The sequence below is a fragment of the Juglans microcarpa x Juglans regia genome, chromosome 1S (assembly GCF_004785595.1).
Source record: "Juglans microcarpa x Juglans regia isolate MS1-56 chromosome 1S, Jm3101_v1.0, whole genome shotgun sequence".
NCBI classification, from domain to species: Eukaryota; Viridiplantae; Streptophyta; class Magnoliopsida; order Fagales; family Juglandaceae; genus Juglans; species Juglans microcarpa x Juglans regia.
Window position 1 is genome coordinate 1,542,283 of NC_054595.1, and position 11,744 is coordinate 1,554,026.

General features: G+C 34.9%; 1 protein-coding gene across 2 annotated transcripts; it reads left to right on the forward strand.

Annotated features, from left to right (window-relative positions):
• Positions 1 to 6,165: 6,165 nt before the first annotated feature.
• LOC121245529 lies at positions 6,166 to 11,022 on the forward strand. 2 transcript variants are annotated; one of them, XM_041143569.1, is made up of 11 exons: positions 6,166 to 6,525; positions 6,649 to 6,763; positions 7,287 to 7,382; positions 7,483 to 7,599; positions 7,867 to 8,397; positions 8,478 to 8,833; positions 8,909 to 9,008; positions 9,546 to 9,605; positions 9,954 to 10,037; positions 10,140 to 10,256; positions 10,544 to 11,022. In XM_041143569.1, the coding sequence occupies exons 2-11, from the start codon at positions 6,704 to 6,706 to the stop codon at positions 10,844 to 10,846; spliced, it is 1,824 nt and encodes a 607-aa protein (XP_040999503.1). In that variant the 5' UTR covers positions 6,166 to 6,525; positions 6,649 to 6,703; the 3' UTR covers positions 10,847 to 11,022. The 2 variants fall into 2 exon arrangements, with proteins under 2 accessions (XP_040999503.1, XP_040999507.1); XM_041143573.1 differs by having other exon boundaries at positions 6,695 to 6,763.
• Positions 11,023 to 11,744: the final 722 nt, after the last annotated feature.

Below are 11,744 nucleotides of genomic sequence, written 5' to 3' on the forward strand. Positions count from 1 at the left end.
TGGCACAGCAGAAATAAGTTCAGCGAACGATTGAATCTAACCTGCCAGGGGCGGCACGACATCAACAGCCGCCATGCAGATCACATAAAAAACCTTATCAAACGCAGAGCAAAATCGCAACCCTAGCAGAGCTTTTCCAAGAAAGGAAACTTTTTAAACCTCAATACGAGCTTGCCTGGATTTAGTCTAAATGTGCATGATGTGAGGGAAACCGATGGGGCAACTTCAGTTTCCTTCTGACCCAAATATACCTAATTAGAAGAGTTTGCAGTTTATACCAATCTTTTTGCAGCACCGCAAAGTACTGATAAATGCACTTTGCATTATTTGTTTGGGATGTTACATGTCGGGTTAAAATCTGTCAAATTGTCAAGAAAAAAAGTTGTCGAGTTATTTCCTGTGGCCACTCGTTGCCTTTGTTAACATGACATTACAGGACACCTCAAGGCTCAATCAAGCAAGATGATAAATTACTTAAATTGTGTGGACCAGAAATCCATGCTCCAGTTAATCCATGGATGAATCCAGAAGGCAAAGCTTCTGATATTGGTAAACACATTTGTCTTGTTTCATTTGAAGGACTGAAAAATAATGATCCATAAGCGATGTGGTATGGACTGGCGAGATTGCAGTCTTCTCCATGATGGGGTTGCGATGGTCTGGCTTCCTTTTAAATGAACAGCTACTTTTTTTTTTTTTTTTTTTTTGAGAATAAATGATGGAAAATGCTATTATTTTTTTTATTTATTTAATGATTAAGAAAATACATTTTTAATTGATGTTGTGAATTTTTTTAAATATTTAAAAGTGTTAAAAAAATGTATGAAAAAAAAATACATGAAATACAATGGAGCTAGCACTCAGCGGGGATCCACAAGCTGTGGCTGTAGAGTCGCCCGTAAATGATACAGCTACTGTTGCATGTATGCCTGTGCACATCAAATTGATTGTTAGAAGGCTGTAAGTACGTACTTTTGCTTTATGATGACAGCCAACGCCACAAGGCAGTTCCTAGCTAGGATCTCGACTTATAACCGGAAAATTTTAAATAAATAAATAAACCAGAAAAATATTATTCATCATCTTGAATTTTTTCTTCATTAATTATATCAGTTGGTGTGTCATATAATTTTAAGTGATTAACCTATGGAGTTCTTAAGACTATGTCAGAAAAGTCGTTGTGATGAAGGATGAGTAGCAGAATTGCTCTTATAACAAATGAGAAGATGAGACTGTTTACTCCATGAAGGCTGATGTAGACAAGAGAGTACTGGCAAGCCCGTGGGCGTGCCGGAAGAGCACACAATAGGGAGGCTATTAAGTAGAAGTATTGCAGAGCAGCGATCATATAAAGGGAATTTCGGGACCATTCTTTGCAACAAGAAGCTGGCATGCATATGGTATATGCAACTAGACAATGACGATGACCACCTAACAACAAAATCCAATCTTTCATTCCATTCCATTAAAGGTTAATGTCTCATTTTTATGTTTATACCATTTTAAGCAAGGTGATCAAAGTCTCTAATTCTATAGGAATGGGATAAAAGCTCGAGTTCCCTTCAGTGATCTCTTAGTTGGAGTTGGGACACCATTAGCTAGCTAGAGGTGGTCCATTTCCTTGTGTGCTGGTTTGGACCACATTTTACAGCAAATGACCGTGACTGGTCTGGTCTCTTGCCGTACGTGCGGTCTTCCATCTTGGGGACCTTCGTAACATCCTAACATGGTTATTATGTGTGCCAAAGATGGAGATAGCTGCTTCCTCACTTCTGTACACAAGTACAAAAATCAGGTATGTCTTTACTCTTTTGACTTACCATTGAAGGTCGGGAGCAAAAAAACAACGACCAATACCATTTTTGTAAAATAGCTCAAGGTTCAATCACATCAACTGGCCCAAAGTTTTTGTAATTTGAGTCGCGCGCAACAGAAGTACTACTTGACCTTCTAAAAGGTTTTAATTACAACTATTAAGTTTCATCAATTAAACAACTCAAATTACTAAGTTATGGTGATTTTACAATAATTTGAGTACCTACTATATAATTATTGTTTGAGTCGGACTAGCAAGCGGTGAAAACTGCCTTATATTTTCTTTGTAGACAATACTGATGTTGTGCTACGGATATATAGCCTCGCGGCCATGAGTTCCAGCAGAGAGATTTTAATACAGATCATTGGGTCTTGTTTGTTTGGATAAAGAAATTATCTCACCTCGTCTCATTTTATTATTACAATTTTTTTAAATTCTCACAAAAAATATATTAATAAACAATTCAACTTTTTAAAATCTCAAAATAATAATAATATTAAAAATAATATTTTAATAATATTTTATTTAACTCATCTTATTTCATCTCATCCCATCTTGTTATATCCTGAATCTCATAAATAAGTGGGGAAGGGATGAAGAAGACTCCTTTTCTGAGATGGGACATTTTGCCCTTTTCATGGTCTGTATCGATCTTCTCTTGTACTGCTGTTTCACTTTATGTTTTTGGCCTCACTATTCACTACAAAATTTCATGTCGCATGCATCACTGCCTCTTGATCGATCCATGTTTGGGACCACTTGCTTGGACTCTGCAATAAAAAAGAAACAAACAAGAAAAAAATTTGGTTAATTTACTCGTCCATTTCGTGAATTTTTCTATTTTTCTGGGTGGTTAGATAATATAATAGATATAAATGTTACAAAGCTGGCTGCACTCTCTGATAAGAATGGTCACACTCAATTAAAGCGTGCATGCCATTGATACCTAGTTCCCTTGCTACTGATAAAGTTGTATTCAACTTTTCAAGTTAATTTCTTCATAAGATAAATTCTATAGAAAACAATGCCGTTCGAATTTATTTATACTCGCAGCTGCTTGTCTTCTTCCTCTTAGCCTCTACCTCACACGCATTCAGGACCCCCAACAATTCTGATGTATTTTTATTTATTTTTGCCCTTTCTTTAGAACTTGGTTCAATTTGTGGGAAAGACTTTAATTTGAGGCACTCGACTTTTCGCTCGACAAAAAGGTTGTACAATGATTTCCATGAGTAGAGTTGGTAGAAACAACCACATAGTATGTGAGAGAGAGAGAGAGAGAGAGAGAGAGAGAGATTAGATTATATATATGGTACCATATATCAATTAAAATATGGCGGCAACTAGTTAATTAGCAGTTTAATCGTACGTACGTTGATTAAAATGTTGATGACTGTAATTATACCCTCCCTCAATATTCTGATAATCATGTCTCCATTTTTGGATGCCACCATCAATCTTTTGCATGCATTTAAAGCTAGCATTAGATCATGACCAAGACCGCGTACGTACGAAGTACATCTTGTGGATTGAAGTTTTCTTAATTTCTTATATATACCACAGCAAAGAAAAGAAAAGAAAAGCAGCTAGCTAGCTGTTTACCAACTTACAACGACAAAGCTGGAAAAAGATAAAAAAGAAAAAGAAACTTCTTCTTTTAACCCCTGAATAGATTACGTACCTTTATGCTCAAGCGATTCAAAATAAAGCATGCATGGGATAATATTGTTGTCACTTATAAAGTATATATACATACATACAAAGAAAAACAATTGTGAATATTTGGAAGGAAAAATGTACATGAAACGATACATGCTGGAGTAGTAGCTAGCTAGCTAGTGTGCGTAGGCTTCTTTGTTATACAAAAGTCAAAAAGTCTCACGATTCGACAGTTCTCAATTTTTAATATTTGTATATTTCTAGGAACTCACGTTAACTAATATTTGAGATAAAAAAAATTTGGACTTTCTTAAATTAGCATATCCTATTGATATTTTGAAAATGCACCAGAATTAGGTACCGATTATTGAAATAAAAATTAAAAATTGAATAAAATATTTTAAAATATAATTTTTTAATATTATTATCATTTTGAGATTTGAAAAAATTAAATTATTTATTATATTTAATGTAAAAATTTAAAATAATTATAATAATAAAATAAGATAAAATATTTCTTGCATCCCAAACAAAAGATGAATAATGCATTAAATAAACGGTTGAATCAAGTCGACCTCAAGTTATACGAATTGATCTAATTGCTAGATGATTAGCCATATCAATTGGACTTCTCGTCAAGACTTGTTGGTAGATCAATTAGCCAGATGATTTTGGTGAGGTTGGGTTTCAATTTTATAGGTAGATTTGATTGAGAATTTTTCTATGAAAAATAATATGAAATATTCTTCCAACACATCAGAACATACTCAAATACTCCTCCACAACCAACCCAGAACACCTAGAATGCCCACTTTGTGAATCAAACAAAAAACCTTGGAACATATCTTCCTACACTGCCCTTTTACTGGTATCATCTGTCGAGAAAGCCCATGGCCACTAGACGGACATCACAAAGTTCTCAAATCTCAACATCAAAATTAGATCCAGACTCATTACCAAACCACAAATCAACCTCACAAAATTCACTTTATTCGTCATCTTAACCTTGGATATGACTTGGATGGCCCGAAACCAAGTCATTCATGGATATTTTAAACCAAACCCCATCAACACAGCCTCCAACATCACAAGACTTGGCCTAGAGAACGCACAAGCAAGGCAACAATACCTCCAAAAAGACAGCCGCTAGATAGCCCCAACAACATGTGCTCTCAAAATCAATTACGATATGGCCATACGAGAGGAACACTTGATCATAACAGGCATCTGTCGAGACTGCACAAGTCGCATCATCCATAGTTAGACAGAAAAATGCCTCAGCACTAAATCTTCAACACACCCTCCTTGCGGCCTCCAAAGCTCAATGTAAGAAGTTCAGACGGATCACCATTGTAGGAGACTCATAAATCGTTCATAAGGCACTCTGTCAGCCCTCTATAGAGTTAGGATGGCAAATCGAACCCATCATCAACACAATCTCAGCCATCCTAGAAGCAAACCTTGACTGGAAAAAATCCACCCCTTTGTTACATTTTCTAATTTTTATAAACAATGCATGATCTTGATTATACGAAAAAAAACTTGTTGGTAGAGAATATTAGTTATAATATATATATAGAGAGAGAGATAGATAGATAGAGAGAGAGAGAGAGAGAGAGGAGCGCATTATCTATCTAAAGATCAAGGTTTTCTCAAGCTATTGTCCGAATTTAAAAGCCAATAGTGTGAGAGAGTGACAAATAAAGTAAATCCTGCAACATTTATTATCACTCGTATAAATATTTTAGATAACATTTTTTTTTATAACAACCGACTTCTTCATTGAAAATAACATTAAATGATATATATATGATCCACTTTATATGTTACTCCCTCTCTTGCTAATTGATTCCTTAACTTAAGACTATAAATAATTAAATTTTTTTATTTTTATATCTTTTTGTTAAGATAAAATATAAATAATTAAATTTACATATTTCTATTAATTTAATTTTTTAAAATAAATAGTAATTTCACGTACTATTAAAGCAGAACATCCCGCATCACGCACTAATATATGATTTGTCATTTTTATATTTTTATTTAAATAACATATATTGATGTATAAATATATATTAATGTGTAAATATAGATTTTAACAAGAAGATAATGAATAACGTTTCTCTCCGATCATTTTCAATTTTTGAGGTAACCGGCGAGTCCAGACTTTTTTTTTTTTTTCTCCTTTAATGCAGCAGAAAAGCACATAGCCCTTCTTGACAGGTCACAACGGAGGAACTCTCTCTCCCTCGGTTTTGTTTAGTAGGACTGGTTCACTTACGTTACAATTCATCTCATTTAATTAATATAATATTTTTAAATTTTATATATAAAATATAATAAATAATTTAATTTTTTTAAAATTATAATATAAAAATAATATTTTAATAATATTTTATTTAATTTTTTAACTTTCATTACATCTTTAATCAAATAAAATTGTTGTCATTTTGAATCCTTGATAATGAAATGAGTTAAGATGAAAGTTAAAAATTAAATAAATATGATTAAAATATTATTTTTTATTATTTTGAGATTTAAAAAAATTAAATTATTTATTATATTTTATATAAAAATTTAAGAAAATTGTTGGAATGAAATAAGATAAAAACCACTATCTAATTTTATTATATTACACGATACGAAGAATCGGAGCACTGGAACAAATTTCAAAAGATTGAAAGGGAGAGAGATCGAGATCGAGAGTATTTTCAATTTTCAGTGCCACTGTCTGTCTCCAGTCTTCACCTCTCTCGCACTTTTCTCTTTTTATCCTTTTGTTTACGTCCAAAGTTGTGTTAGTTTCTATACTATTTAGAAGTTATGTTCGGTTTTACATGATTAGTTTAACACAGTCGGTTCTTGGCCCCGTGTCCCATTTTCCTTGATGACGCTTCAAGCTCGAAATCTCGTCGTTTTCTTCTCCTTCTTCTGTAGCCTTTTGTTGCTTTCTTTCACTCTGTTCGAGATTTAAAACCAACCCAAAAAATATGCACCTGCCATTTCTGTTTCTTGATCGCATTGCTTTCTAGTTTCCCGCTCTATAAAACGTATGGGAACTCTCTCTCTCCTCTCAATGATATTTTACGTTAGGGTATCATTACATCTTAAATTTATTATTGATTTTTTTTCTAGATTTTATGATGATTACCTGTAACTTATCTTTTCTTCAGGGTGTTTTGATTGTGCTGCATTGTTCTTTCATTTTCTGGAAAAAAGTACAAGAAGATGAATACCAGAGTGCGCACCACTCTTCAGGCAATGAAAGCTCCTCTGAACCTTGATAAACTATGGGACTTTCCCCTTTGATTTTTCCTTTTGTTGATAACTCCACACCGCCCCCCACACCCCCCCCCCCCCCCCCCCCCCCCCCCCGGGCGGCGCTTCCCCAAAAATAAATCAAAGTGAGAGGTGTTTTCAATTACAATTTGAAGATGGGTCCGTCACTTTCTTGAGGAAATGTGGGTCTGGAGTCTGGAGATTGAAAAGTTGAAAGCTCGTGGAAAATCTGAAATAGAAATTATAGCTAATGGCTTATCTGAAATGCCTTCATTTCAAAGCTACTTCAGCCATAGTCTCAGTTTCCTCAATCTTTGATATTTTTTCCCACTAAAAAAATATAAGCATAGAAAATTTTACGATTAATGGTGTATCTCTTTCCGAAATGCAAAAAGCAAGCGCTTTTGATCCAAATCTGAATTGGGTTTATGCACTTCTCTCAAGAAACGAATAGTTTCTTCCTTTACTCTCTCTCTCCTAATAGCCCTGGTTTGATTAATGCCATTTGATGTTGAATTTACAAATGGAGAAGATGGAGACTCAGGGGAGCAGAGTAAAGGGTGGCGAGAAACCTGTGACCAATCGAAGGCGATCAAATAGAGAGAGAAAAATGACGTTACTTCAAGATGTATTGTTCTCTACAAAATTTTATCCTTACACCAGTATATTCCTAACTTGTTTTTATTTCCTTTGCGTTGATTTGATTAATGAATTTTGAAAACACGTAGGTTGATAAGCTAAAGAAGAGGCTCAGACATGAAGAGAATGTTCACAGAGCATTGGAGAGGGCTTTTAGTAGACCTTTAGGTGCTCTACCTCGCCTTCCTCCGTATCTTCCCCCACATGTCAGTATAAGACTCTCTCTCTCTCTCTCTCTCTCTCTCTCTCTCTCTCTCTCTCTCTCTCTCTCTCTCTCTAGGAGTATGTATGAAAATGCAAATTTGTTGAATGGAGAACAAGACTGAAAATGCTATGTGAAGAAATAATGGAGACCCGAGTGAATAGGACGTTCAGGTCCTATATGATCCTTAATATTGAAACTTCTGTTATATATTTCTTGAACTTTTGATGGATTCAAAATAATGTTGGATGTGGTTTTAATTTTTTTTTAGACACTAGAGCTTCTTGCCGAAGTAGCTGTTTTAGAAGAGGAGGTTGTTCGTCTGGAAGAGCAAATCGTGAATTTTAGGCAAGGTCTGTATCAGGAAGCTGTCTACATATCCTCCAAGAGGAATGTGGAGAATTTGAGTGATAAAATCGACCACGAGTCAGTTAGAAACTCTAAACATCAGCGATCAAAGTCTTTGCCCCAAAATGAGCTGAATTCAATAACATCTATGGCCAGGCCTCAACCTTGCCTTGCCAGAAGTACAAGTAGAAAGTTATTTTCCCTTGATATCATCTCCGATCGAACGGCTTTTTGTTCCAATAGGCCAGTGATCGGGAAACAATCTCTTAATAAACGCAATTCCTCTCCATCTTGTCCAGAAGATGGGCAAGGAAAAGAGAGTTGGTTGTGTTTTAATTCTGTGAAGGACAAGCAATCTCCGGAAAAGAAATATGCAAAAATCATAACCTCAGTGCAGAAAACTCCAATCAAATATGAATCAATGGAGAAATGTGCGGATCCTATAAGGTCAAAGGTATACAAATTATTAGCATTATCCAATAAGACTGATCTGTACCTTGTTATAGTCATGAACTGTGGATTTTTGTTGTCCAGCTAGGGAGCAGACTAATAGAGGAGAGAGCACAGGAGAGTTCATCCGGTTCTTCAGATGAAAGAGTATTGGAAGCTGATAGCACTCCCAACAAAGTATCTGAGGATATAGTGAAGTGTTTGTCTAGCATTTTCATGAGGATGAGCGCATTGAAGGACAAAGTAATGGAATCGGGGACTTTTCAAGCAGTAGCTTCTCATGGAAACAACAGAGAAACACAGTCTAGAGACGCTTATGAAATCTGTTCAGAATACAGAGAGAGAGATATTGGTCCTTATAAGCATCTCTGTGCAATTGAAGCAAGTTCAATCGATCTCAATCGGACAACCAATGCTTTGTTTCTGATTCATAGGCTAAAGTAAGTTCTTACCTTTTGTACTGATGTTCTAATGGTACTGGTGTTTAAGTCATACCTCTGAGGAAATCTATTCAGGTTGCTATTTGGAAGGCTTGCCACTGAGAAGTTAGAGGGTCTTACACATCAGCAGAAGCTTGCATTCTGGATAAATATATACAATTCCTGCATGATGAATGTACGATATCTCCTCTCACCTATGGCTCCAAATATTTTCGATGGTAAATTAAGACACCCCCAAACTTCCACACTAATCTCAAATACATCCCAAACTATGACTTGTTAAACTCACCCCTTCAATTGCCCTTCAATTGAACTTTGAGTTCTCCCTTGAGTTAGATTTGGGCATTATCTAGGAGGCAAATTCACAATGTTACCCTCTATTATGATAAAAATAGCCTAATTTCTCTCCCTTTAAAAATTAGTAAAAGGAGGGTAATTATGTTTATTTTATTATAAACATGGGTAAATGCATCATTTAACCACCATTTAGTGGCCAAATCTGGCCAGGTTGGCCCCTAACAAAGGTTTTTATTTGGAAGTTGATTTGTCACGATTCATAGTTTGTGGGTGTGTTTGAGACTATTGGGGTTGTTTGTTAGGGTCTTTTGTAAATTGCCTTTTATTTTCTGATAGAGCTTTGGGATGCTGAATGGCTAACAAGAAAAGTGCTTTTCCACCACTACATGCTTAAACTGTTCCATCAATTTTGTACGCATTTTTAGAGCATGGGATACCGGATACCCCCAAAATGGTTGTAGCACTAATGCAAAAGGTAACATTTATCCACTATTCTTGTATTCACAGCAACTAGTATTCTAGTTTATGCTTTCCCCTCCCCCTTCCTTTCGACCTCTTATTATATACTAAAATTCAAATAATCTATCAAATTGATATATACACAAAGATATGAATTTGATGTAATATCTTAATCAGATGTTAGAAGTTTCTCTTTTAGCTTTGGTTGAGATGCCATTCGTCATCATCTTTAGATATTCTCCATTGAGCTTGTTCTCCTTACAATAAAATAAGAACAAGGGTTATAGCCAATATCACATGATTGACAGCAATTGTTGGATAAATCATTTTTGCAATTGACTAAACTTTCCTGTGCTTGCTTCAGGCGACAATTGTTGTGGGGGGACACTTGCTGAATGCAATAACAATCGAACACTTCATCTTGAGACTGCCTTTTCATTTGAAATTTGTGAGTCATTGTCTCAACTTAATTTTTATGGTTCCTGCAGGTAGGATTTTGTTTTTCTGTGTCTGACAGGATTGAAATTACTTATTTTTCATTCTTCTACAGACATGCACAAAAGCTGCAAAAAATGATGAGATGAAAGCACGCAGCATACTTGGATTGGAATGGTCTGAACCCTTGGTTACATTTGCACTCTCCTGTGGAAGCTGTTCCTCTCCTGCTGTAAGTTTGTGTTCACTCCTGGTGATATTCTTAATTTGTGGGGGAAGTCTTTCTTTTAATATTTTGGACAAATAGTTTAATTCATGGGTTCAGACTGTTCATAAGGTTGATTTTCAATTGGAGAAGTACCCTACAAGTAAGATATAATTAGTTCATTGCTTGGCATTTCTGAACTCAATTATTCTGATAAATTATCACCATGTTTATAGTAACTTCCATACGGTGTTTTGGTAGTGAAAATATGTACTGAAACATACATTTATATATATATTTTTTTTCCAATGAAGGTGAGGGTGTACACAGCATCTCAAGTGGAAGAAGAGTTGGAAGTTGCAAAGAGGTACTACTTGCAGGCAGCAGTCGGCTTTACCAAGACAAATAAATTAATTATCCCCAAGGTACTAGATTGGTATCTGCTTGACTTTGCTAAGGATTTGGAGTCATTGCTGGATTGGGTCTGCCTGCAACTACCGGATGAACTCCGTAGTGAAGCAGTCAAATGTCTTGAGAGAAGAGAAAGAGAACCCTTATCACAATTAATACAAGTAATGCCATATGATTTCAGTTTCAGGCTACTTTTACATGGATGAGAGTTTTTTTTTCCTTCTCTCTTGATCAGAGTCTGTCTAGTGTCACCAATTTTGGATGTGGTGAGGGTTGTGTATTGATAGTCACAAGTGGAAGCGCATACATATCAGATGTGGTGGGGGTGTGGTGTTTGGTTCATTATTTGGGGAAGAGTAAATGAATGTGATCAATTCTTTAATGTTTCTCATTTTATTTTTCTTTTTTTGAGATTTTCTTTTTTATCAACTTCCTCAATTCTTGACATAATTAATGTTGAGCATTTTGTTTAAAGGGGTGGATGAGGCACTTTATAAATTATTATTATTATTATTATTATTATTATTATTATTATTATTTTTTATTCTCATTCGACACTATTGGGATAGTAGTGTGCATACTTCCTAATCTTTTGAGAAAGGTCAGCTTTCTCCAATACACATGTCTTTCACATATTTTAATTACATCTAACATTATTTTAAGGAAAAACAAAAACATATCATGTAAATTTTTTCGTGCTTCATGAGAAATCTATACCAAATAAATTGCTCATAAAGAAAATTGCTCGTAACAAAGATACTGTTCAAGAGTAATGCTACTAGGTACAAACCTAAAGGGAGCAAGCCTTACGTAAACCCTTTATAAAAAACCAAGTCCTACTAGAAAAGAATGGATTTTTTACACTTGTTCATGGTGGGTCTATTTTTTTACAAAGGGTCTGTGATGTAGGACATAATTTAAATTAATTCTGATGATTAGTTTCAATAGATAATCGAGACGGGAAAGATAAGAGATTTGCCCAAAACACTAAGAAAACAACTCTGTTTTCAATTGAAAATTATCTAAACTAAAAAATCATCCAACAAACCCACAAGTCGGGTTGAAATAACTATAAATCTGAAAATATTAGAATTTTACCAAAAA

Bases quoted from the DNA above. Each gene is read 5' to 3' on its own strand.
- LOC121245529 (XM_041143569.1), top strand. From the start codon at position 6,704: ATGAATACCAGAGTGCGCACCACTCTTCAGGCAATGAAAGCTCCTCTG. The intron at 7,383-7,482 runs GTATTGTTCTCT...GAAAACACGTAG, and splicing joins AAATGACGTTACTTCAAGAT to GTTGATAAGCTAAAGAAGAG. The intron at 10,257-10,543 runs GTAAGTTTGTGT...TTTCCAATGAAG, and splicing joins GAAGCTGTTCCTCTCCTGCT to GTGAGGGTGTACACAGCATC.